Below are 27,804 nucleotides of genomic sequence, written 5' to 3'. Positions count from 1 at the left end.
GAGAAGATGCTTCACGTGTCGCCATGAGCGTGTGTTTGAACAGGAAGTTTAGATTCACAGCGAGGATCCATCAAAAGTGTCGTCTGGTGAGCTCTGTTTACTCTTCTATAGAGTCTTCACGCCTCTGGAGGCGCTGATCCGGCACATTTTTCCACCTTCGCTGCCGCACAGATGTGGCTCCAGCTGTGGCTCCAGCTGTGGTCGAGGGAGACTCGGCCCAGTTTCCCTCGACACATGTTTAACGTGGCGTTTTTTTGGAAGAATCTGGTGAGCTCTGAGCCGTCAGTAGGGGGCGCTCTCTGTTTGGCGTTGAACCCGTCTGCCAAGACCCCGGAGTGGAACCGGAGTGTTGCTGCCGGGAAGCGTCTGGTCCGTGGCAGCGGCCGCCCTGGATTTGTTTGACGTGGAACTTTAATGGAGGAGAACGTCTCCAGCTGAGGCTCTTGGTCTCTCCACGGGCGTCGACCGCAGCCGTCCTGGAGCAGATCCAGCCTGAACCAGCCTGGTCCTGGTCCATCTCCACTGGACCAGGTTTAGCTCGTCTGAGTTGACGAGGCCTCACTATACAGATGTGTGGTGAAGACATTGTATCGTGAAACGGTGTCTTCGTGTCATAAAACACCATCAGGAGGGTGCCATCTAGTGGTTGTTCTACTACATCATGATACAGTCTTCACTAGCTTCATGAGGCCTCATACACTAGTGATAGTCTGAAGCTTCATGAAACAGTGTCATGTTTAGGTCAGTAGGTGGTGCCATCAGTTTAAAAAAAAATGAAGTTTCTATAGAACAGTTGATCAAAACAATAGTGCAGAGACTGCCATCTAGTGGACTCTGAAAATAATAACGGTTTCATCAGAACACTGGTGTAACAAAGTGAGGTACAAATGAACATAAAGACACGAGGCGTCGTTGATTCTTACATGTTTACTTTTGAAACATTTGTTTACAGACAGAATAAAAACAGCATTTACAAACGTTTCAAGTACCACTGACTTCATGTTGGAGCTGGAATCCCATGATGCATCTGTCCACACGAGAACATGAAGATGAACAAAGTAGCGCGGATGAAACTTGATTTCATCAGCTTATAGAGACGATAGGATTTATTTACTGAAGATAAATGACGAATAACTCTGAATGTAGATCAGGGATGAGGATCAGCACCTCTGAAACTGAGTGAGTGTAAACGTATGAGCTAACGTTGCTAATGTGTTGTTAGCAACTTGAGTTTGAGTTGCTAAAGATGGCTTCAGTTCGGAGGACGGCTGACATGCGTGAGGCACACGGACCAGAGCTTTGCTCATCGGTGACAACATTAAAGAAATGACTCAACATCCGAGTCGACATTCACTCGCACGACAAAAGGATTTAAAAACTAACGATAAAAACCATGATTTAAGAAAGTTCAGAACCAGATCCCGAGATGGTTCCTCTCCTCGCTCCACTCTCCCGAACTCCCGTCTCCGGAGCGCCGACGTTCCTGCTGCGAGTCCATGAGTCGGCGTCAGTGCCGCGGCTGCTCGTACTGCTGGTAGCGGTTCAGCTTCTCTGGGTTGTTGGAGGCCATCTGGGTGAAGTCCTGGAAAATGTCCTGGTAGGTTTCGTCTCCTGCACGAGTGGAAACATGTTTGAGACTCAAATACAAACACAGACGAACCTCTGTGACCTTGTGGAGCGACACCATCTTTTTACTGTTCGTTTTCTCAAAATCAAAGTCATAATAAAAATGGACAAATGTGTTTTTAATTATGTTTTTTTTATGCTTGGGGTCATTATTAGTGTATGTGTGTGTGTGTGTGTGTGTGTGTGTACACATGAATATATGTTGAATTTCTATTGTGTGTGAGTTTAAAAAGTGTTTTTGTTTATCTAAACCTCCGAACTTTCATTTCCATCAGGATCTGAACCAGAGCTTTGGTTCACTTAGATACAATGAGTCATGGGATCCAAGTGAACTAAAGCTCAGAGTCATGGTATCTAAGTGAACCAAAGCTCCGAGTCATGGTACCCAAGTGAAGTCATGAGTCATAGTATCTACGTGAACTAAAGCTCCGAGTCATGGTATCTACGTGAACTAAACCTCCGAGTCATGGTACCTAAGTGAAGTCATGAGTCATGAGTCATGGTATCTACGTGAAGTCCTGAGTCATAGTATCTACGTGAACTAAAGCTCAGAGTCATGGTATCTAAGTGAACTAAAGCTCCGAGTCATGGTACCTAAGTGAAGTCATGAGTCATAGTATCTACGTGAACTAAAGCTCAGAGTCATGGTATCTACGTGAACTAAACCTCAGAGTCATGGTACCTAAGTGAAGTCATGAGTCATGGTATCTACGTGAACTAAAGCTCAGAGTCATGGTATCTAAGTGAACTAAACCTCAGAGTCATGGTACCCAAGTGAAGTCATGAGTCATGGTATCTACATGAACTAAAGCTCAGAGTCATGGTACCCAAGTGAAGTCATGAGTCATGGTATCTAAGTGCACTAGAGCTCAGAGTCATGGTATCCAAGTGAACTAAATCTCCAACCATGGTACCCAAGTGAAGTCATGAGTCATGGTATCTACGTGAACTAAAGCTCAGAGTCATGGTATCTAAGTGAACTAAATTCCGAGTCATGGTATCTACGTGAACTAGAGCTCAGAGTCATGGTATCTAAGTGAAGTCATGAGTCATGGTATCTTAAGTGAACTAAATTCCGAGTCATGGTACCCAAGTGAAGTCATGAGTCATGGTATCTACGTGAACTAGAGCTCAGAGTCATGGTATCTAAGTGAAGTCATGAGTCATGGTATCTTAAGTGAACTAAATTCCGAGTCATGGTACCCAAGTGAAGTCATGAGTCATGGTATCTACATGAACTAGAGCTCAGAGTCATGGTATCTAAGTGAAGTCATGAGTCATGGTATCTAAGTGAACTAAAGCTGAGAGTCATGGTACTAAAAGTGAAACAAAGATCACAGGTGTGAACACGGATCACAGGTGTGAACACGGATCACAGGTGTGAACACGGATCACAGGTGTGAACACGGATCACAGGTGTGAACACGGATCACAGGTGTGAACACGGATCACAGGTGTGAACACGGATCACAGGTGTGAACAGGTGCAGCAGGAAGAAGAAAGTCAGCCGTACCTGTGAGAGTTCAGACGTGGCTGGAGAGGAAGGAGGAAAACAGACTCAGAAAGAAGAGACCAGATCCCAGGTCAGTTTGTCTCAACAACTGTATTGAGTTTAAAGTGCAGCTCGTATTTACAGACGTACAGTTGAGCAGTTCAGAGAAAGAACAGAAGAAACAGAAGAAAGGCACAAACTCTGGCAGGAAACAAAGAAAAGACACTCGTCCCTCGAATGACATTCATCCTCCGACAACTTCCTGTGCAGGTCCCTCCCACTCCTGATGATTGACAGGAGCTTCAGTTAAAAATATAGATATTATTAAATAGGATTAAACGTCTCTAGACTGAGGTTCACGTCCACACGACACTTTAAAAAAATCAAATTCAACGCAGTCGAGGATTGGATCGGGTACTGACCACTGCCGACCGGTGGCGTGCACGCGGCCTCCACTCGTTATTGCACTTCCTGCTCCTCGAGAGACGACCACAGAAAAAAAAGGCCCTTTTGTGTCGCGACAGGAAGTGGACACTGGGATTTCAAAATAAAATCTCTGCATCGGTGCCACCGGACTCTATAAAATACTCTCGCAGTAAGACTGGGACGGAGGAATGTGCTGGTTCGACGCGACACTGACCTGAGGTCAGATTGAAAATGTACAGTCTTTTTTTTCAAGTGACTTGAACGCATCACAGTGTCGCTTCAAACCAGCCGCTCACGACTCTCCGGGTTTAAAGGGAAGGTTTGGGATGAAACGATGTTGATTGACGACAAGAGTTGGTGGCCCACTGCACCCCCCCCACTGCACCCCCCCATCATCATCATCATCATGAGACCAGAACCCTTAGGTTTCATCGAGCTGCAGGCTGATGAACTCCTGCATGCACTTCCTGTACTGCATCTCTGTGGGACTGTTGCTGCTGTATTGACCTGACTGGCTGTACGGACCCTCGGCCTCCCGCATCTCCTCGTTCATCTTGGCCAGTCGCAGCCTGTGCACACAGAGGAAACACGTAAAGTTAATTAAATCGTTAGTTTCTACTTGATCTTTGACCTCATAAATACACTTTAAACGAAAGACTTTATTCACTGATTCTAAAAGTCAATGAGAAGAAGATGAAGCAGGCGCTCCATCTAGTGGCCGTTTGGAGAACAACACGTTGATTTTTTTTTCTCATCACCACAGCGAGTGTTTCTTTATCATCATAATCGTCTTCAAACATGACGTTTTTCAAATTTATTTATTTTTAAAAAAACTCACAGCGTGACGATGTCGGCGTTGGCGGCGTCCACCGCGATGGACAGAGGCGTCTTCTCGTCGATGTCCGCCGCGTTCTGATTGGCTCCTCGCTTCAGGAACAAACACACTTGCCTGAAATAAAGACGGGAGGAGTTAGGAGGCTGGTGGGGGGTCAGGTGAGGTGAGAGGGAGGCGGTACCGACCCTGTGTGTCCCAGCATGGTGGCGTGGTGCAGCGGGCCTCGACCCTGAGCGTCCTGCTGGTTCACGTTGGCCGCGTTCTGCAGCAGGAACTCGCAGGCGACCAGAGACCCCTGAAGGACGAGGAGTTCTTACTCCGAGATCTCCGGACAAAAAGGGAGTCTTGGACTCACCCCCTGGACCGCCATGATGAGCGGCGTCCGCTTCTCGTCGTCCGTGTTGACCCAGTTGACCTCGGCGCCGTGGGCCAGGGCCTCGGACATGTCGGGCAGGCTGCGGGCGCACGAGGCCCAGTAGAGCTGCAGACCCTGACTGTACTCCTTGGGCTCGTAGAAGACCAGCTCCTTGCAGGGGGACGGAGGAGGCAGCGAGGACGGCATCGGCATGGGCGGCACCTCGGCGGCGGCGGCGGCGTCGTCGGGCGGGTTGTCGGCGGCGTTGGGCGGGTTGTCGGTGGCAACGATGACGGCGGGGACGACCAGCATCTCCCGGCTTCCATCGGCGCTGTTCTGGATGCCGCTGTCGGCACTTTTCTCTGAAGGGACAAAGAAAATCCACTTTCAAAAAAATGGAGAACTTCGGGTTTTTGTCGGATGTTACTTTCATCTCCCCCCTGAGTCATAGCATCAGTAGCGGCGAAAAGAAAAAGACAAAGCGTGTGAGGAGCGACGGAGGTGAGGAGGAGGAGGAGGAGGAGGTGCAGGAGGGATGGAGAGCAGGGCACGAGAAGCTGCTGAAACAGTACTTACTGCTCCTGAGTTTGGAGGAGTTGTCAAAGTAGGAGAAGAGCGAGTCAAGCTCGTCGGCACAGAAGAGAGAGTCGCGGCGCTTTTCCGAGCCGCCGGCAGCAGCTACGCAGGGGGGGGGGGGGGGGGGGGGGAGGAGACGAGTGTGGGGGGTCGGGCGGGGGTCAGAGGGGGGTCAAGAGAGGCGATGGAAGCAGGGTTAGTCAGAAGCCAGAGAGAGGATGGGAGGCTCAGAGACGGGAGGAAGCTTCAAGCTCAGAACTCTCAAAACGAGAAAAAAAGGAGACTGACCGGATTGTCCGGACGAGTTGGACCCGGGTCTGAGTTTGGGGGTGGGCGGAGGCGGTCGGGGGGGCATGTGGTCCGAGCTGCTGCTGAGCCTCTTCTCCTGCTTGGTGAGGGAGACCACTTTGGTCCGGAGCTCCTCGTCCGACGGCCGCCGCACGAAGCGTCGGTCCACGTACTTGGCTTTGATGTAGGACTCCACCTCGTGTCTGGGGAACAGAACCTCCAGTCAGTACAAGAACCTTCCGTCTGGGGCTCCGAGTCGTGACGTCACCTGGGGTCTCCCGACTGAGGCTTCCTGGACCCCAGCTCCTCTCTCCGGGCCTCGTAGATCTGGTTGACGACCCCGTTCCCCAGTTCACACATGAGCTGTGGAGAGTCGTGATGAGAACATATCCTCGTACGATCGCTTTCCTTCGCTCACCTTGAGGAGTTCAGGCTCCCAGGTGTCCAAGGTCAAAGATCTGACCTTGGAGAAATGAACTCCCAGACTCCTGCAGAGGAAGCAAAAGATGAAGGACGTTGAAGGACATGACAATGACCTCACAGGAGGAGATCAATGAATACATGAAGGATTCACTGAGAATTAACAAAAAAAGTTCCTTAGATTAATATTAAAACAGAGTCAGATTCTCAGAATTATTTTGGGTAAAATCAAATTTCTTCCATCTGTGACAATCTTTTGACATGTCCTGTTGTAACACAGCAGCGCCCTCTTCTGGAGACTTAAAAAAAAACACTTGATTGTAATTATGGTGAAATAAGAATCTAAAAAACTTTAACCTAAAACACACAACTTCATATTTGAACTATAATATTCAAGAAGAGAAATATTGATGAGTCATTGCAAAAATATAAAACATGAATCTCTAACGAGTTTACAAAGCAACTAATATTTGATTTAAGTGCCACTTAAATAGATTGGTCAAACATGGAGGTTTGTCACTGCGTGTCATCAATCCTGGAAGTCTCCACCTCCAAGGGACTTGTTGTATAAACAAAGCGGGTGTGATTACAGCTGGCTGGAGGAGGAGTGAAGCCATTATTACGTCATAATGGACTCCGCTCTCGTAACCTCTCGTTCGCCCAGATTTCAGACGGGGGAGAACTTTATAAAGTAATAAGTTGAAAACATGGTCATGATGAGAGACTTACTGCATCTTGGAGAGGAAGACTTCAACATTTGAAACATGAAAGGTGCCATTAGTCATTAGTTGACTTTAACATGAGTTCTTTAAGGATGAGGCTCCAAAAAGGGCCACACTTGACCTGAGCAGGACTTCACCTGTGTATGCCGGAGCACTGTATACAGAGGGTGATGCCCAGGTTAATGCTGGCCCATCTTGGATCCGGTTGTCCACAGTCGCAGCAGCAGGAGTTCCCCGGGATGGCCAGGACCTTTTGCAGGGCGCTCTCTCCCTTCAGGACCTTCTCTTTGGGCTCCCCACCCGAGTCCAGACTCCCGGTGGAGGTGGAGGACTTCCTGTCCAGCTTCTGCAGGAAAAACGTGTTATTTAGACCCACGTTTTTGCCGAGCCGTGGCTCAGAATCTCTTACCTCGCCGTCGTCCCCCTTGTCCCGGAAGGCGGTGGCGATGCTGTTCTGGACGGCCTTGATCCAGGCCTGTCGCAGCTTCTCGGAGTCGGCTTGCATCATGCAGCTCCTGTCGACGGAGAAGGTTTCATCAGGCGCGAGTGGGAGTGAGCCGAGCTTTTCTAAAGAACGGTGGGCGGACGATCGGTTCCTCTCCATGTGTGTTCAACTCACTTGGTGGGCGACACCACCTCGAAACAGAAGCGCCGCTCGATGTCCTCGCAGTGCTTGACCGTGCACAACCTCAGATCCTCCACCACCACGGTGGGGTTGTCCTGGAGAAGCACACGTTTGGATCAGAAACCAGTTTTTATCCCTCTCATGATAAATCTTTAGCTTTACAGTCGACCTACCTTGAACTTCTTCTGGTAAACCAGCTGGTTGTTTTGGATGGAGAACCAGCGCCTGCAATCAGATGAGACACTTTGAACCACTGGAATATATTTCAGCCTGTAGAGGAAGTCACACTTTTATGCTTCGATCTGGAAATTTAGTGCTTATTTTTTTTAACCTTTAAAGAAGTCTGGTGTGAAAACAAGGTTGAATAAATGATGGTTTTACTGAAGAGTTTTATGGAGGAAATAGTTTAAGCTTTCGCAGGACATTTATTTTTAAATTAAATGTCTTAATCAAAGAAAAACATCGATATAAAGACACATTTTTGTTTAAGAAGTTCATATTAATCATTAATAAGGTCCCTACAGCTTAAGGACAGTTTAATAATCAGGACTTTTAAGACTAGGACTTCTCCTACGAACCAACTCGACAATAAAATGAAAGACATTAATTACATATGTTTAGGGACATTTTAACCCCAAATGTTTATTTTAAAATAAGACTTGTTTTTCTCGTCTAAAAGTTGTGACTTTTTTGGGTCCATAAAAAACTTGGGCGTACTGATATACAGTAAATAATATATATATGGATGTATATGAAATGAACATAAAATTGAATTTGGCATTAAAATGTCTTAAACGACACAATTAAGATTCAAGAACACCATGCCTTTAAATATGTTTTTACCCTTGTGTTATCTCAGGGTCAAGGTGACCCGCAGGTCTGAAAACAAATGTGTTTACCCAGAGACAACACAATGGATACATTAAACACATTTGTTTTCAGCCCTCCAGGTCACCTTGACCCTAAGATAACACAAGGGTTAAGGATCCAACGGAATCCAGGATTTAATTGTGCAAATCAAGTTTGATACAAATGCTAAGTGAAAATCTTTGATTTTACAAAACGATGGACATTTTTCAACACAAATAAAGAAAAGGAGGGAAAAGGAAGGATAGTTTACTCCATGAACATGATAAAGAAAAATAAATGATCATCTTTCTTGACATCTTTTTAAGAATTTCATTTCTGTGATTGAGTGAAACTCATCAGCGGATATTGAGTGTCAAAGTTCTCCAGGTCTCACCTGTTCCACGTCTTGAAGGCGTTGCTGGCTCTCTTGAACAGGTAACCCTCCATGGCGATCCCATTGTCCGCGTCCACGTTGTACTCCAGCTTGGTGTCATCGTTGGAGAAGTCCTGGATACAGATACAGAGCAAATGAAGATGATGCTACGACAACATCTAAAGTCAGTTCTTGATGAAATGCACGTTGTTTTCCCCCCCCCCCCCCGACACACTTTTGTTGACCGGTGTGATCCGGTCAGAGTTCATGCACCGCACGTCATCTACACACATCACACACTGAACCACGAGGATTAATCCGTTTATTTTTAGCACCTGAGTAAATCCTGCTGCGAGTCTGTCACCGTGTCAGGTGGTCTTTAAATATCCTACAACACAACACCACCAACAAAATGATGAACCCGGTGCTGAATTTACCCTTTGCAGACAACCGTTACCTTTTAGTGAAAACAGGGACACGCTGGAAAGGTTTCCAGTAAAGAATTTCAACCCGCAACCTCTTGCAGTTACGCTGCAGCACGAACCACTTTATCAAGTCAAAAATGTTAATAGCTCCACCCTGTGGTTTTGATGTGCATTTGTGATCCTCTGGATCACGGGAGTCAAACTCAACAGACAAGGGGCCAAAGTCTTCAGTCTAGTTGTTGACATGTATCGTCTCCATTGACATCTTTATAGTCCGCAATATCAACATGAGCATTAATCTACTATGATTTTCAATCAACCACATAAAATGACTAAATATTCCGTCATCACAATTTTTTGAAATTGCAACTTATGTGAAACTCCAACTCTCCTGACTCCCATCTTATTACTTTTTAAAGTTCTTTCCCGTATGAAATCTGGGCAAACAAGAGGTTACGAGAGCGAAGTCAATAATAACGTAATAATGGCTTCACTCCTCCTCCAGCCAGCTGTAATCACGCCCCGCTTTGTTTATACAACGAGTCCCTTGGAGGTGGACACTTCCTGGATTGATGACATGCGGAGACAAACCTCCATGATTGACCAATCAACGGTTATGGTAAACAAGTTTTAATCGCCAGAAAAAGTGTTTTTTAGTGGTCAGGGCTTAAAACCATAAATATTTAAATGAAAAGAGAGACACTGATGATACAATAGAGTCCAACATCTATTTAAGACACTTAAATCTACAATAGTTTCCATTTAAATAAATATAATGAATGTATGTATGTTTTGTTTTTTTAAGCCGTCATTGATGCACACCAGCACAAAAGCCGAAACAAAGACTATGTCACTCACATATAAATACATATAAAATCAAACAATAAATCATGCTGCACAATCCAAACACACAAACAAAAGTGCAGAACAACACAACACTGCAGTGCAGGAGGGGCCCCACAGTGGGGGGACATGGGGGGGGGGGACGGGAGGATCAACTGGAAAGTCAAACGGAAATCAATGCAGCGTCTGTACGTACGGAGGTCGACCTCCACGCACAAAAGTTGCGGAAGTCGGGTAAAGCCTCGCGCTCCGTCGCGTCCTACGACAGCACACACACGGGCAAGAGAGCAAAAAAAAAAAGAAAAAGTGTTTTTGACACAAGAGATGAAACGCCTCACCAGGTACCAGACGTAGTGAAAGCGACTGAAAATCTTCATATCCGGCTATGGTTAGCGCAGCAGGACGTGCACGTGAGAGCAGTGCACGGAGGAGCTGGAATCATCTCAATGACATCGTCGGAGCGACGAGCAAAACATTACGCGTTCGGGTCACGTGAGCTCGGAGACGCTCGTCACCAGCTCCTCCTCTCGTCTATCTCCTTCGTCACCACGGCGACGCACAATTGATATTTTAAGTGTCGTAAACTTCAGGATTAGAGAGAAGTTTGTGAGCATGTAAACCAAACCTCTCCTCCGACACGTCACGCTCCGTGACCGCGACACCATGAATAATGCAGGGAGGATCCAACTCACTTTAATTTAAGATGATGAGGAAGAAGAATGAGAGGAAGAACGACAGCTTACCTGCAGAGCAGCCTGACGTCAGAGGAAGAACAGAAGAGAGAGAAGGTTTGTTAGGCAGATAAAGGAAGAAGGAAGATGAAGAAGTGTCAACACAGACCAAAGAAGACTTCATCACTCGTATAATTGTGCTATTCATATATTAGTTTAATTACATTTTAAAGCTTAGTTTTTCCTTAAACATTCATTTGTCCTACACGTTTAAATGCACCATATATGTTTACAACTCTTTAATTCAGTGAAGAGACTTTTAAATACAGTTGGAAATACATGTTGCCTCCCAACCATTTGTTTACATTGGGGCGACTTTGCTGCCCCAGAGGACGTGGAAACAGAGAGTTAAGTGTGGACTCTCGTGGAGGTCGAGCTGTTATCACGAGTCACACTTAATTACAAATTGACAACAGAGCTGCTCACGCCAGGCTGGAAGTATAGCGTTCGAAATCTGATCAACAGAGTTTTGAGATATGCTGAAGAGAACCAAGTACTTCTTGTCCATCAAAATTAATAAGTTTTTAAAAAAAAAGATAATTATTTTTCTTTAAGGTTCTCAGCGTTTATTAAGGATATTTTTCAATCATTTTAGTGTCAATGGCTCCTGACAATAGTTATTAACCAGACACTTAAGAAATGTAATTGTTGGATGAACAGTGTTAAGAAGAGGAGTCGACTGGAAGTTACAAGAACTTCCGCTGGAATCCGAGCTTGTTTCGGTCAATAATAGATGGACTCTGACATCATTCCTCCTGGATTTACTTACACCTGCAGGACTCTTGCAAAAAAATAAAGTTTTTCTCATCCAAGATTGATCTTTGATCCGGTTTTAAAGCCCCCTCTAAAGGTTGATCAGGTGGTAACCACCGCCATGTTCCCTCAGGCTTGTGCGGCCACGCTCAGAGACCGAGGTCACCGACTCGATCCCCCCTGAGCTCTGCTGGATTACTTTGTAATGAAACCAGGCCCCGGACACTGATCCGGTCTTGTTTGACTTGTAATACACTCGACATGTTCGCGGGTCTCAAGGGAGCAGGAGTACCTTCTGTTGAATGGTGGAATGTTTCTGCTCCATGTCCCTCTTCTCCTTGGCAGCGTCCACCACCAGCAGGTCCAACTGCAAAAGTAGAATATATTAGCGACACCGGTCACGACCCGTCAATGGACGGTACTTTCTTTTGGCTAGTGATAATATGCAACGTGACCCACAAGAAGTTGAGGTTATTACAGTCAACTGGGAATTCAATTAAGTCACTAAAAAAAAAAAAAAAAAAATTTTTTTTTAACAATTTTGTCAAAAATTGTACAGAGTTTTGGCAACAGTGATGAAGCCAATATCTGTTTACTTGTTTTGGAAGCCGTTTAGAAGGAAGGGACAGTCACAAACTATTTTGGAGAGCGGAACACCCGTGCGTCAGTTCCTCATATTACATTTCAAAACACAAAGCATGTTGAGATAAGATGGCTCTAACAAGGACAGTTGGGTTTTTTTGCAGCTTCCATCTTCGAGCTGGTCAGAAAGAACACAGAATGGAGCTACAGGCTGTAAGAACACACCCAAGTTTTCATCCTCAATTAAGTTGTGGGATCACCTGGCGTTGAGACTTGGTATGACTGACTCACTCACATGTTTCAAATGTTGAAGTCTTCCTCTCCAAGATGCAGTAAGTCCCTCATCATGACCATGTTTTGAACTCATTACTTTATAAAGTTAGTCGTAAATCTGGGAAAACGAGAGGTTACGAGAGGGGAGTCCATTATGACGTAATAATGGCTTCACTCCTCCAGCTAGTTGTAATCACGCCCGCTTTGTTTATACAACGAGACCCTTGTAGGTGGAGACATCCCGGATTGATGACACTCGGTGACAAACTTCCATGTTTGAACCATCTATTTAAGACGCATTTAAATGAAATATTAGTTGCTTTTTAAACTCATTAGAGATTCCTATTTAGCTGTAATCACACCCCGCTTTGTTTATACAACGAGTCCTCGAGTCCTTTGGATATTAGAAGTTCCGTGATTGATGACGAGTCGTGGCAAACCCTGATGTTTGACATGTCACAACAGTGTGGGTGTGGGTTATGTTAAACAAGATTTCATCTCCAGAAAAACAAAGTGTTTTAAGTGGGAGGAGCTTAAGATCATTTTAAAGTCCGACATCCATTTAAGACGCACTTGAATCAACGTTAGTTGCCCTTTAAGTGACAACACAGTAGTAAAGACACAGTAGGTCCTGAGGTAATGGGTCCAAGTATCTGGATGATGCATCTGCTCCATGAACCAAGCAGCTGCTGTCACAGTCCATTAGGATCCAGCTAGTGTTGTGTGGCAGAGCACTCTCTTTTGCTACAAGTACTAAACTTGGAAGGTGGACTGCAGAACATCACCCCACTAATCTGAGACCCCAGCTCCAAACTCTCCAAGTTTGTGTGGAATCCGTATCATGTGGGATTTTATTTTCAAAAAGGGATTTTTTATCTCGGTGTGAGCGTCATGCGCCCAGATGCAAGGACTATTTTTTGCTGACCAAAAAAAAGTTCATCTTGGAGAGCCCGGGGTGAGCGTGTGACGCTGCCCTTCAGCCACGATGTGACCCAGATCGATGCAGACAAAGAGATCAGTATTTCGTTTGGGGCGCAGGGGTCATGACGACGTAGAAGGAACACGTGAAGAAGAGGTTAAGATCGATGCAAAACGACTGCTTAAGGTTTGAGAAGATTCATTCTGAGACTCATCATGTGTGTGTTGGTTAAAAGCTTTGAAGGTCCTGCATTCTTCAGGTACAATAAGATAAAATCTGAAGCAGCCATGATCTCATGTAAAGTACGCAGAGAAGTCAGCTTTTGTTGTCTCTGCGGAGGAAATGGGTGGACGGCAGAGCGGTCGCCTGATACCATCAGATGAGAAAACGTTCGCCTCCATCACATCCAAAACAACTCGTCTGCTCAGACCACGTATCTACGTCTGCACAGAGACACGTTTGTACACGCATACGGCGTTTTCTGAGCATACTTTGTGACAGGAGTCACCGGCCGTGGTGCTCTTCTCGACTCTGACGGATGCCTCGTGATAGAGTTTGATTATTTGTGCTTCAAACTTCCTGACCGCGATGAAATCAAACATGGAATAAACACAAACATCCCCCCTCGAAAAAATGATGATTTGAAACTGTGCCGTGGAAAAATATTTAGTTTCACAGACCAAGCTTACCAGTGTGTGGTCAAGTGTGGAAAAGGAAAACTAAAAAGTTACTGTAACTTGTCTTTGATCTTATCTTAACATTTAAGGCATTTTTGAAAGTTTAATTTTAACTCGGATCTTTTTTTTTTAAATTATAGTCCATGAAGAGAAAATGTACAAACTTAAAATTATAATAATAATAATTTATAATAAAATAAAACACTTTTTCTGATGCATTTACTGATATGATAGTCAATTGAAAAGACATTTAAAAAACCCTGAAAGCCTTTAAACAAGACCCAGGCGAAGTGTAGTCATATTAATCCTTTAAAAATGCATCATAGGACGTTTTTTTTTTTTAATTATCATATCTCACTCATTTATTTCTAAATAGAAAGAAAGAAAAATCAAATTAAGTGGTTTTACATTTTAATATTTTCCTCAAAAGTTATTTTATTATTCATAATACAATTAAAATAAATAATATTGGCTCATATGAATCAAATGACAGTCACTGTAAATATCGGGGCCCATTACTTGCTCCCCAATGTTACCATGTAAACCAGAACAATCACGCCATCAATGAACCAACCTGCTGACAGCTCCTCCACATCTCCCTGCAGAAGCTCTCCATCTTCTTGAGCTTCATGATTCTTTCAGAGGGAATATCTTAAGATCCTTCTCTTATGTTTCACGGTTCTAAATATAGAATTACGATGCCATGCGTTTCAAGACTCATCTCAAAGCGATGGCCTCAGGATCACTCCATCATCTCCGACTGCTCTTTCTTCAAATCACGTTTGTGTTGCCTCATTTTAGAAGCTGCCGCCAAAAAAAAGCCTCCTTCTCTGCTCCTGTGTGTCCTCCTTCAGAGCCAGATCTCGTCAGAATCATCACCACGAAATTCTCTCGCTCGTCCCTGGATGAAGTCTCATCTTTTCCTCCATGTCGGTTCGATCCAAAATGCTCACTCGAAAGAATCAGGTCAATATTCCGAGACCTTCCGCACCATCTCCGGGTTCATCTGCCTCAGCTGACTGCACACAAGGCTGTGGGAAACCCTTTTTCTTGCCCTCTGGATGCTTTTCTTCCTCATTCCTGAAGCGAGGGTGTAGCTTCAATCATCGTGGTACAGTCACAAGTCCTGGATCTCCGAGGGAGGGTTGTTTATCAGAGGACTAGGAAGCCGACAAGAACCACGATGTTGATTCTTACTAGTAATACTGAACGACCAAATCCTTCTTACCTGGTTTACCTCAGGCAGTGTTTACAGTAAACAACTCTACTGCTGCCACTTCACCGAAATAACTCTAAAATGTTTGAACAAGTTTACAGTCAACGGTGCGGCCGAGTCTCGTCCAGAGCGGCACTCCAAGTGTTAAATTAGAGGGAAGCGGCAATATAAACAAAGCAGATCCTCAGACAACAAATCATCTCAGCAGCAGACCTCAAAATGTCAGACCGGGGTAAGCATTACTTTTTTCTTATAAGGTCACATAAATAACACTGACGGTTCCGAGACGCCGGCAGAAACACAAGGGAAAAAATATGAATTTATTATAATACTAACTTACTAATTATAATACTTCTTTATTGTTGTGCCTTTAATTTTACATGCAATTCATTGTAATATTAATCACAAAGGAAATAAGTAAATTAAAGTAAATATGATGAAATAGCTTCTGTTTCTTATTTTGAAAGACTAGTAATAATAATTTAGAAAGAGTTCAAAGAAATAATGAAACATTTTTACATGAGCAGTTAGTATAGTTTGACGACTACAGTCAAAGAGCTGCTTGTGAACCCGGGGTCGACCGTTGTCCACGACTGGTGTAGATTAAACAACAATACACAGACACTGTTACCAAGTTTGATTGGTTTATCTTCAACTGCTCGTCAGGACCAGATACCAGACCACCGTATGTATATATATACAGTATATACTTTGAGTTGCATAACAAAAAGAAAGCTGGGAAATAAATAAAGTTTCACCAATTGTTTCATTTGCTAAATCAATGACGCACTAATGATGGCACTAAAGGGTCCAACTCCTCAAAAGTTCAGTAGTGGCCTCACTGTGAATAGGAAATCGGAAATAAAAAGTAGGGAGAATATAGTATTTACATCTGCATTTAACCCTTGTGTTATCTCAGGGTCAAGGTGACCCGAAAACAAATGTGTCTGAGGTATCCCTTGTGTTGTCTCTGGTTCCACCACTGCATATGTATTTCTGGAAGCAAGGGAGGTCGTTCACCTTGACCTCGGAGACAACACAAGGGACACCACAAACACATTGGTTTCGGGCTTTCGGGTCACCTTCACCCTGAGATGACACAAGGGTTATACAGATCAACTTCTTGAGATATCAAACTCTTTTTAAGGGAAAAAAAACAGTGAACTTTTTTCAATCTTTGTGATTGACGAACAATCTGGAACTCACGTCTTAATGAGAGTGTGAGTGTAATTCAACAAAAAGGGATGATATTCCAATTACGTATGGTATTTGAACATCCACCAAGATTTGAAGATTTAGTAAAAACCAAGACTGGCTAAGGAAAGTTGGTTAATCTCAGGTGTGTTTCTATGCTGAGATCATCAGCTCAGACCTCACTATACCATTTTAAAAAAGTATTGAAAATGAGACCATTTTGTCATTAAACGTGTACAAGATCGACGACATGACGTTACCTGCCCGCCGAGTTGTTTCATTAGAGGCTGTAGTTCACTGAAGAGGTCATATCCTTGGTGGAAGAAGGTCAAGTGGGCGTACATGAAGGACAGCATCTGTGGAGAAGGAGTTGATCGTCAATAACGATCAGGATTCACACTTTCGACCAGTGGAACGGAAGGACACGAACCGATTTCAGGATTTCCGATCTCCTCTTGGATTGTAGGACGTTGATCTACAAAATGAAAACAAATAACACAAATGATGAACTGGAAAAGATGATATTAAAAATAAAGCACAGAAGGTTTGTATCGATTTTTAGGTTTATGGTTGTTTTCAGGGGGTCACAAATCAAACACAATTTTTGTTATTGAATCATACTTTTTTTTTTTAAGTATCAAATTAAAAGTACAATTTATATTTCCTTAAGTACTAAATACGCTATAAAATCACCTTAGTTATATTAATTTGATGAAAATAACGTTTTAGTGTAACTGTATAACTGGGTAGAAGTTCCTCACACTGACACTAGGGGGCGCTGCGGGGCACTCGTGTGCAGGAGTCAAGAGAGAAAAAAAACTGTTCTGTTGATATGATTTGGCACATAAGCCCAGCGGTGTGTTTAAGTCGTATTTCATTCGCACGACATTTACTGTGAAAGTTTCAGTAACTGTTCTGTGTTTTAGAAGAAGTCAACTGTGTCTCTCTTGACATCACTTTAAACCTTTTAAAAATAATGGTTCTGCAAAGAGGACAAAACTGCTACATCTTGACTGGTATATGGAGCAAGGTTTTACAAAAACCCTGACTCAGCGTTTAAGCCCTGAAACAAGACGGATCAAACATCTTAGCTTCCCGGTAAGATGCAGGGAAAATTGAAAACAGGCCTTGTGGGGGTGAGAGGGGGAGTCGGGCTGAATGAGCCGAGAATCAGGAGAAGAAGAAGAAAACGATGAATCTCACTTGCAGGACGTAGTCCAGGACTATGTGACGGAAGCACTTTCGGGTGGCGGTGAGGATGTTGGTGGCTTCTTCCACCTCATGCTGCTTGTTGCGCGGCGCCTGAGCGTTCTTGATCAGAGCCGTCTCCTTCTCCTCGCTCACTTTGTCGAACTGCTTCTTGGCTTCTTTGAATTTGCGGATGTCACTGTCAAAGGAACACATTTTATAAATTTTTTTTTTTTTTTTTTTTTAATCCTTCAGGGCAAAGATTTCACTGGACAGAACCAATACTCACTCTTTTACAAAGGTTTGAAGCTGGGTCTTGATGGATCTCTGGGCTTGATCGAAGAGTATCTGTCGATTTAAAAAAATAATAAATTAAATGTTTTACTCGGACTCGCAACTTGAATTCATCATCATCATCATCATCCCCCAAAATATTACACTTTTTTCCCCAGTTTTTTATTTGCCAATTACGTTTTTTCCCCACATTAAGGCAATTTTTTCCCCCTGAAATTAAAAAAATTCAGGGGCCCGTGTTTCATAAATTGAATCCAAGTTGAAAATGTATTTTTTTGTTTAAAATGGCACTTTTTGATGGGTTAAAAATGGCATCTCAGTGGTTAGATTTTTTAGAACCTTTAATAACCAATACGTAGAATCAGGGGATCATTCAAATGAAAAATATGTGAAAGAAAAATGTCAGATTACTCCATTTTTGGGGCCTTTTTTCCCCAAGACATTAAGGTTCATAAAAAAAAAGAAAAATAAATGTTTTTAAACAAACACTCCTATTCTAATTACAGTGTAAAATTAAAAGAGCAGGAGCAACGCTCGACGAAAAGGAAAGATAATTTATGTAGAAAAGTAGGTCCTGGTTCATGTTAATGGTAAATGAATGTCAATGTTTCCCAACATGACGATGTGCAGTTGGAGGCAGAATAAAATAAGCTGACCCTGCAAATACTGAACCAGGACATAATGTCGTAATCTGCCGATTCTCGGATGTGCTGCGGAGAGTCTTGCTCAGAAAAAAATGTGTTTTTAGAATCGATGTTTTTCGGGAGACGACAATACGAGCAGTGTGGCGGTCCCGCTGTGACGAACAGATCCAGGACTATGTCTGAGTGAAGATCATGTGCCGGGAGGTCGCTGAGTAGCAGGAAATGGAGACAGTCAGCTGACTTGACCACAGTCCACACGGCTGAGTCACCGCCTCAGGACTCTCTTATGTGTGCCAATAGACTTTTGAGACGACTCTTTTGAAAATCTGGGGAACCGAAAATAGACCGAAGATTCACGCTGCCTAAATTAGGAAGTCAATACACGGAGACTCGTGGATGTTCATCTTGTGCTTCGGTCATTAAGAACTTCCTCAGTTGTTCACATCATCTTGAAACTGGACACCCCTGGTCTTGCAGACACTCGGTAGACTAGCGTGTCATATCAGAGGCAATTTAGGTTTGTTCTGAGACACGGTAGAACAGGCTTATCAAGTCTCTTTTAAAATATTGAATCATGCCAAACAGTGATGTCTGTTTGCATGTAGAAGTACCAAGATGTACAGAACGAGTCAGAGACTTGGACTAAAACCAGCAGCTCAAGAAGCAGAAATTCTAAGAAAATCCGTTGTTCAAGTCATGAGACGATTTGTGATCATTCAATGAGTAAACTATATTTTTAGGTTCAGAGTTAATACGTCCTGTTTAGTGACTAATTATTTTATATTTGTAAGTAAGTGAAGAAAGTACATTTATTTGTAAAGCGCCTTTCTAGACCAGGGTCACAAAGGACTTTAACAATCAAAAACAATACACAGTTAAAATATATACTTTAAAAGATCAAGACAACATAAAGACAAACACAGGAGTCCCAGAAAAATAGGATAAAGCACAAATAAAAATGTCTTAAGATGTTTCTTGAAGGAGTCAGTGGATCATCAAACACAGAGGGATAGGAAGATCGTTCCAAAGCTTAGGAGCAACAGTCTGGAAGGATTTCTCTCCTCTGGTCCTGAAGCTTGTTCAGGAACCATCAGTAGATTCTGATCCACAGACCTCAGAGCCCGAGCTGGGGTGTAAGGCTTGATCAGATCACTGATGTAAGGAGGAGTCCGACCATGAATTGCTCTGAAAGTCAGAACCAGAATTTTTAAATTTATCCTAAAAGAAACTGGCAGCCAGTGAAGAGTTTTAAGGATCGGAGAAATGTGAGTTCTTCTACTAGAGCGGCTCAGAATTCTCACTGCAGAGTTTTGTATTAACTGCAGGTGAGACAGATCCTTCTTGTTTAGACACAAAAATAAAATAATGCAATAGTCTAAACGAGAAGACACAAACACATGGATTATAAGATCCAGATCGTGTTGTGACACCATTTTCCTACATTTAGAGATTTTTCTCAGTTAAAGGAAACAGTTTCTGGTCAGTTTTCTGCAGTGTTGTACTAGAGACATGTCTTTGTCAAATACAACACCCAGGTTTCTCAGGCTCATGTGTGGAACGCTACAACCTCTAGCTTGGTATGAGAGATACTCTTGGCCACTTTTAACTAATGTTGTTGAAGTTCTTTTGTTTAATTGTATAATGAATATCCAAGATAAATCTTTTTTTTCCAACCATGGTGTTTATTTAAAAGTTGAAGCAAGTTCTGATTATAGGAAAGTATCACATTTTTAAAAGATTCAATCTAAAGAAAAACATTTTTTAGTTAATTCATTATTTTGCTGACACCAGCTTTAACCCATCTTAAGGCTCCTCTCTAAATCTCTTTTTTTTCTTTTTGTGGACACTCCAGCAGAGTTTAATGACCACCCAGCTGTCTACTGGGAATTCAAGAAGAAAAAAAAAATAGGGAACATCCGTTTTCACACGGCGGGGATGAGCATACCGTGTGATAGTTGACCATCTCCTGCAGGCTTTCAGCAAATTTGGTCAGACTGGACTGTTGAGGAAGAAGAAGAAGAAAATGAAGACATTGTCAGGGCAGGATAATGATTCAGTCAAAACCATTCAAGCAAAAACTATTTAAACGAGGAGGAAAAATGCAAGAAACTTCACATTTCAGAATGTTTGCCTCAGTAACACTTTTGGTAGCAGAGAAGATTCAGACCTTTAAACAGGGTCTGCTAGTTAAGGGAAGAGTGGAAATTAAAGAGAAAATGTAACGGTTAAGAAAATCACTATAAATGGGACTTTAATGGACTATTTGCAGTGCAATTTTTGGCTGATGATGACAGACAAAAAAACATATTTTTATTGGAGTACTTTTAATATTGCTAAACTTGTTGTTTTATGAAGTTGTGTTGTTGAATTATTTAATAAGGGGGAATCTGAAAAAACCTAGGAAGCGAAGAGTGTTTTCTATTACCTCGATGACCTCGTCTTCGGTGGACTGCTGGGCCAGCTCTCGGATTCCGCTCACAAACTGTCTATTGGCCGCGTTGTAAGCTTTCCCAGCATCAATCATCCCGATGCACAACTTTACCAACTACAGGGAGGAAGAGCAAACACATTTGAGCGACGCGTGACGGATGAATAAGACGCTTATATATATTTAATCAGTCATACATTGAGGGATTATTCGGAGTCAGAAAAAAGGCAAATATCACTTCAGGTTATGCAAACACATCCACTCACGATCCCTGGAGGATTTCCATGCACGCCCACAGAGCAGATGACACACAAGCCGAGCAGCGGAATTTCACGACTCGAATTCATAATCTTAACCAAATATTTAAAAGGGGAGTCATGTTTTTATCAAAATAAAAGCATCGCTAGCCAGAAGTTAACTCGTGTAGCACCGATTCTACCTACTTTAACTGGACAAAAATGATCAAAACTCATATTCACAAGTGACCTTGATGTGGATTTTTATTTTTATTTTTCCCCCTGGACACAAGAGTCGCAGGTCGAGCTCTCACGAACATTCACAGCAGATCCTTCCTCTCCAAGCAGAGGGCAAGAGGCTGAGTCACAAGGGGGTGGAGTGAAGAGAAGGGTGGGACTCATGAACAATGAAAAACAAAAAAGCAGACTTTTTCCTTCAGCTCGTGAACACTCAACACCACAAGGCCTTCGTCCGGAAAAAAGGGAAGTTTTTGGTCCACGTGTACACCGTGACAAGTGCAGCTACTGACTTTTCCAGTCATAGGGCATTTATAGGCAGCATGTCAGGGACTATAAAACCGACTGAAATCTAAAAAAAGGACACGTGGAAAAAACACAACCAATGCGACGGGAACTTCCAGATATGTTTAAAGAGGTGTCGACTGAATAGATCAACAATATCAACAGTTAAAGATACTTTATGACTAAAAGAAGATTGGGGTAATTAGAATAATAATAAGCATTAAAGCTATAGTTAATCTCCCTTAAAATAGCATCTTTATTTTTGAATAAATCAATTTTGTAAGTGATACAAAATTAATTTGGGTTATAAACAAAAAGGAAGCCATTAGAATGTTACCACGCTCAAGCCAACAAACAGGATTAACCTTCAAGAGAACACGTTTTTCTTTTAATGGGTGGTACTCACTTTGTCCAGCTTGGATTCCAGTTCACACACATCCCCCTCCACTTCCTCTATGGTCGCCCTGACGAGACAAAAACAAAAATCACGGTCAGTTGACAACCGCGACGTGTGTTGCAACACAACTAACAATATTCTTATGCAAACATCAAGTTATTTTTATGTGTTTAATGAAGATTTAGGTTAGAACTAACTCAATCACACAAGGGTCCAAAATATTGAAGCAGTACCAGTCGAGGGTCAAACAGAATTATTAATCATTTTATAAGCTGTACGTTAAAAAAAAAAAAAAAAAAACATTTTGTTTGCTTTCTTCCTCTGCAATAGTACGGTTGCCAGGGATGATGTTTTGATTTATTATAGGAGTTATGGGTACTCAAACACTTCCAATCAATATCCTTATCTCAACTGTATATACCTTATGACATCACACAGCATATCTTCTTAATGGCACATCTTATCAGAACACAATAGATTTGGACTTTAAACTTAAGTGAACACCGTCATGGTAACATGATCGCCAGAGTCAAGTGACAGTTTATGGATACTTTCACAAGCGTGTGTAGCTCATGTATATACGATTAAATATGATATTAATACTATTAAAGACCTCATAAGATATAAAAGTAAATCCCTTGTTACAATTAATTTGCTAGGTTTAAAATGACGACTTAGTTGGACACCCTCTTAGAATAAAATAAATAAATTTAAGTATATAGAAAATATTTATTAAATGCTTCTTTCAGAAAATGTATTGAATAGAATAGAATAGAATACGTTTATTCATCCCCAGAGGGGAAACACACTTTTACAACAGCACAATGAGAATAAAGTGCAAGGAAAAAAAGAGATAATAAAATAAAACGATCTTAAAAATATACAAATTATTTACAATATTAAAAAAATTAACACTATTAACAGAATAAAATAAAAAATAAAATAAAATAAAAATAAAATAAAAACAAAAAATAAAAACACACGAGAAGAAAAACACTACGGATTAACATCAGGATATTTAAAGTAAAGAGTTAAATATCCTGACACCAGTTGGGATGAAGGACCTTCTATAACGCTATTGCGTCGACTTGTATTGCATAATTTCCAACAAAGAAACCAATATGTTATGCAATAAATGGCTTCTATGACATGTAAATATGTAGCCAATAATACACAAACAAAAGTCTTGCATAATGAAATATAAATGTACAGGTCAATTATAAAATGTTATATTTCTATATGCCATTAAAGAGACTTGATTCAGAGTGACAGCGCAAACCCCAACATCCTCCAAACCCCCTCCAGCTGTTTAGTGTCAATGTAGTCCCACGCGGACCGACAAACATCTGGTGACTACTGAGGAAAAACAACAAGAATTACTGTGTTTTAACAAGATACACTTAAATAAAGGATTCCATTATACACTCTATTTCAAAAAAAAAAAGGGAGACATTCCAAGTATTTCTCCATCATTGTGTCTGGAACGATGAGCACATTTTTAGACAGCAATTTAAAAAGACAAAGACACAGGATGAGGTTGATCCTTGAATGTGTTGTTGCGACACATTCTAAACATAGTTGGAGAAGGAAGTGATTAAATGCAGCTCGGGTGAACACAAAAAATGTGGTTGTGCTTAATTCTCTCCTCAATGCTGCAGTCTTTTCTTTAAGCTCCTGGCCAAACACTAAATCCTGGTAAATGCTGAACATCATCCTCAAGCCGGTTGAAGCTTTCCAAGTCGTAGGATGTTGCTTCTCCCTTGCTTCGTGTGGAAGGAGTATGTAACAGGGATACCACTAAAGATGGCGTGTATATGCATCTTAGGAGAGGAAAAATAAAACACATGTTGTTCTTCAATTAAATTTGATTGATAATGAGCTGCTAGGGTTTTGTTCTCAACCAAGAGCTGAAGAAGTATCAACAACGTAAATATAACAGAAACGACACCTTTAATACAAGCAAAATTTAATAAAAAGGACAAAAATCATCATCACTTTAAGATTTATTATATCATAATTGATCACTTGTTATCAGTAATAAGACAAAAAAAAGTGATTTTTTTACACAAAATGTCTTGTATTGTCAATTAAAAAATATATAAATTAATTAGGAGAGTAAATAGTCTCATCATTGGAATAGAAAAGGGGTTAAGAAATAACAAGAAAGGTTTTTCTCTCCGTCCCTTTTCAATCTCTGATATTTGTCCCGCAAGTATGTCCAGGAACAAATCACATTAGTAACAAACGCAGTTGAATGATGACTACATGGCTACAATTTTGAATTACACAGTCCGATTTAAATTAAACCCAAAGCATGAAATTGCAATATCAAGTAACCTGTGGATTATATCTACATTAATAAATATTTGTACTTCATCTGTGACTAAAACTGGATAAACATCATGTACAAGAAATCCTGTAAACACAGTAATTTGAATAGAACGGAAAAATAATGCATGTAAAGTGTCACCCTGGATGATGATCATGTGGAAATACATCAAAGAAAGGCAAATATTCTTTGAACATTCATTCGCTACACAGTTCCCTGCACGACACACTTACTAAAGCAAACACTTTATCCACTTCTTCCACAGATTTTCCTCATTAGACTTTTGTTTGCAGTGTAGAAATCTGGCCGACGTGGGCAAGGTCAGCTACAGATAAAAAATAATGGTGTTTTCACAGCTTCAAAGATCCCACGTTGGAATAGATCCAGAGCATTCCGAGTTTGGATGGAGAATCTCTTTATAAAAAAGGTACTTAAATCCCTTTTCACTACAACAGGGCAACTTTTTAGATTACTACTTTAAATTCCTGGTGGATACAATTTAAGTTGTTGTTAAAATAAAGATTACAACTTAAATGCCAACTGCTCAATAAGAAATACATCAGAAAGTAAAATAAATTGAGAATTGTTTTGAATTTTCCAATCCAAGCAGGCAACAAACAAAAAAAAGAAATACCAACAAAATAAAAACATTTGCACTTTCCTCACTGACCATAATTGTGCTTCTTTGATAATAGTACTTGTTAATATAGTATGATACCAAAGTAACAAAATTTAACACCTCAATTTAGAAGAGGCTCATTTTAAATTGGACGAATAAAATCTTTCGTAATATAATTGTCATGAACAGCGCGTTTCAAATTCATTTTTTCTTAAATTAAAAGCCACATTTGTAAAATGTAGAAACTTCAAACTCTCGTAAAAATCGTATTCAAAAACCATTTGTTTGCTTTTAATGTGCCAGTGATATTTTAAAAGTAATGCTTCGAAAAGACTCTAGTTATGTCGTTCTGTAACAAAGGGTTTGCATTGGTCAATAGCGATACATTTAATACTTCAAAAAAAAACTTTTAATGATATTTGAGAGCATTTTAATAGTTTTTTTTAACTACCACTATTAAGATTTTACATGTTTCCAAGGCTTATATAAATGTCGATTTTTGTCTTTTTATTAATCATTATCTTCTATAGTATTTAACTAAATTTAATAATAATAATTAAAATTATGATTAGTTTTTCTTGGTTAAAATAGTTAATTATCCTGTAAAGAGGTAAAACACAAAGAGATATGACCTTTAAGCATCTTCAGCTCGAACTACATGAAACACATAAAGCATTGTTTGTGCTGTAATTCAAGAACCATGTTGTAACAAAAAAGTACTGCAGACCCCCCATGTTGCCATTGGCCACGTCCCAGTTGAGGTACTGGGTTTAGGATCCCTTCTGCCAAAATTACCATCACTCCGTCTGTGTGTGGGTGTGTCTGTCGCACCGACCAGAGAAATAAGCCTAAATACTTGGGAGACCATCTGCTCGTTGCTTTTTTAACCCCACTTTCCTCTCGAGTGGAAGACATTTTCTAACACCAGACTGGCTGGGATTAGCTGCTTTATCTGGTCTTACTGAAACTACAGGTCAGTTTGACTTGGGAATGTATTCTTTTTCCTTTTTGAGAGGACAGTATCTGTAACTAAACGACAACCATCCCATATTATCAATTGAATAAATCAATCTTTCCGATGCTGAAGAATCATTATTAGTTAAAATATTAAAACAAACACAATTCGTCTTCAACTAATGTAATAAAAGGTATGATTTACTGAAAAATTCAAATCTCAATTTCTACTCAACCTCATGTCCACTAAGGGTTGGAATTATTTTCTGTTCACTTTTAGAGAAAAACATTTGTTCATTTTAGTGTAGCGACCGGAGCCCAGTTGTCTTCATCGTCGTCCAAAAAGACACTTAAAAACATCTAAATACCTCCATACTGCTCGTCTGTAACGTCCCGACATGAGGAATAGTTTTCGAAAATTTAAATAAATCTACATTTCAAGCATGTTTTTATTAATGTTGTGGTAGTATTAACAGCGTTGTCATAATTAGTTCCGATGTTTAACTAAATGGGTTTCAAACACTATGTCTATTTATATTTTCCTGTGTTGCTTCACCCAAAAAATCCTTTGAATCATTCCAGCCCACAGACGGCTTACTTTAAATGACTGTGACCAATCCAGTTTAGAAGTGCAACACAATAATCCTCAGAATTACACTTTGAAGATCGTCCTTCATATTCTGCAGCCGTCACTCAAAGAGGGGTTAGGGGTGGGGGGGGGACATGTTTTGATGTTTTCTGCCACTGTACATTCAAACAGCTGCTATCAAGTGACACAGGAGCAAACTGGATGGAAAATTGAAGAATGGTTTCAGTCCAGTGACGTAGATCCTGTGATTGTTAGAGTGCGCACTGAGAGTGATATGAAGGGGGGGAGTGATGTCCTGCTGTGTGGTTTAAACCACCACATGAAGACTAGTCATCATCAAACAGATGAGGTCAGGGACTAAAGATACATGACTAAAGCAGCTCAGGGGAAATTCTATCAGCTCTTATGTTTCCTCGACTAATTTACCGCTCGCCCACGAAGGCCAAAACACTCGATGACATTGTGCATCTACAGCATTTTTGTATATGGTGATCCTTGCCGGATTTCAGATTAAAGACATCCCAGGGTTTATATATTCATCATATTTAATGTGTCATCTAAATTCAAGTTATTAGACTGGGCTCAAAGAGAAATATGAACACTTGTGGTTTCATTTGCACACAGAAATCTGTGGTTTGTGCTTAAGCAAGAAATATTTGTATCTTGATTCAGTGTAAAAGTTAATGTTTTGATGTGCATTTACATACATACTAGTTTGTTTACTACAAAACTATTTAATGGTATATCAAGAGTAATAAAGATGATACGAGAAAATCCATAGAAATATAACTTAAGTTAAAGGTTATACTTACAATAAATTATAAAATACCATAAAAGTTTGCTTTTGAAGTCATTTATTTTAACTCAAAACATGGTAATAAGGGCTTTGTAAACTTTGAAGCTAACACGCTAAAGTATAACATTAATTAAATGGACTTTGCATGTGAAGAGCAGAAAAAAAGCAGCACATGACGTCCACGTTGGGTGAAACCAGACATAAGGATTCCAAGAAGCAGAGTAGCGTGGCAATGTACAACGTTTTTTGTTTTTTTTAACAGACCGCTTTGAGGCCACAATTTACGCTTAAGGAGGAAAGACTTCAATTGTCGTGCGAAGGACTGTGTACATCAAAACAGAAAAACCGCTGAAACAGTTTCCTGATAAAAATGACACTTGGCAGTTAAATAGAGTATTGATAACAGTATAATTGTTATACATTGTTATTGACAAAATGGCCAAACATACATCTATCTATCACCTGAAAGATTTGTTTAGTATCTATTAAGTGATTCACCTTTCCTGCTCATTAGGTTTTCTGTAAAGTAGTGACAGTACACCCTTTGAAATATGACTCATTTGAAAGTGAAATGATCACCAGAGTTTACTCAAAGTTTTCCTCATTCA

The 27,804-nt window shown here is 41.1% G+C and overlaps 1 protein-coding gene across 4 annotated transcripts in view; it reads right to left on the bottom strand.

Moving 5' to 3' along the window:
- Positions 1-912: 912 nt before the first annotated feature.
- Positions 913-27,804, bottom strand: part of LOC148085367 (arf-GAP with coiled-coil, ANK repeat and PH domain-containing protein 2-like) — a 30,936-nt gene continuing 4,044 nt past the window's right edge. The window contains exons 2-25 of one of the 4 annotated variants that reach the window (XM_087783555.1): positions 21,919-21,976; positions 20,752-20,871; positions 20,272-20,325; positions 17,678-17,736; positions 17,404-17,587; positions 16,631-16,675; positions 16,461-16,556; positions 11,632-11,706; positions 10,599-10,610; positions 10,052-10,114; positions 8,609-8,721; positions 7,539-7,590; positions 7,360-7,460; positions 7,150-7,255; positions 6,878-7,086; positions 6,017-6,086; positions 5,867-5,961; positions 5,599-5,801; positions 5,311-5,412; positions 4,735-5,096; positions 4,565-4,674; positions 4,383-4,493; positions 4,052-4,113; positions 913-1,611 (exon numbers count right to left, since the gene is read on the bottom strand). In XM_087783555.1, coding sequence (XP_087639681.1) covers positions 1,508-1,611; positions 4,052-4,113; positions 4,383-4,493; positions 4,565-4,674; positions 4,735-5,096; positions 5,311-5,412; positions 5,599-5,801; positions 5,867-5,961; positions 6,017-6,086; positions 6,878-7,086; positions 7,150-7,255; positions 7,360-7,460; positions 7,539-7,590; positions 8,609-8,721; positions 10,052-10,114; positions 10,599-10,610; positions 11,632-11,706; positions 16,461-16,556; positions 16,631-16,675; positions 17,404-17,587; positions 17,678-17,736; positions 20,272-20,325; positions 20,752-20,871; positions 21,919-21,976 — 2,566 coding nt within the window. In that variant the 3' untranslated portion in view covers positions 913-1,507. Of the gene's footprint in view, positions 1,612-4,051; positions 4,114-4,382; positions 4,494-4,564; positions 4,675-4,734; positions 5,097-5,310; positions 5,413-5,598; positions 5,802-5,866; positions 5,962-6,016; positions 6,087-6,877; positions 7,256-7,359; positions 7,461-7,538; positions 7,591-8,608; positions 8,722-10,051; positions 10,115-10,598; positions 10,611-11,631; positions 11,707-16,460; positions 16,557-16,630; positions 16,676-17,403; positions 17,588-17,677; positions 17,737-20,271; positions 20,326-20,751; positions 20,872-21,918; positions 21,977-27,804 lie in introns of all 4 variants that reach the window. The other 3 variants (XM_087783552.1, XM_087783551.1, XM_087783553.1) reach the window with 3 other exon arrangements.

The sequence above is a fragment of the Callionymus lyra genome, chromosome 2, assembly GCF_982586985.1.
Source record: "Callionymus lyra chromosome 2, fCalLyr1.hap1.1, whole genome shotgun sequence".
Taxonomy (NCBI): Eukaryota; Metazoa; Chordata; class Actinopteri; order Syngnathiformes; family Callionymidae; genus Callionymus; species Callionymus lyra.
The sequence above is the reverse complement of the archived record's forward strand: the minus strand, read 5'-3'. Positions and strand labels throughout refer to the sequence as shown.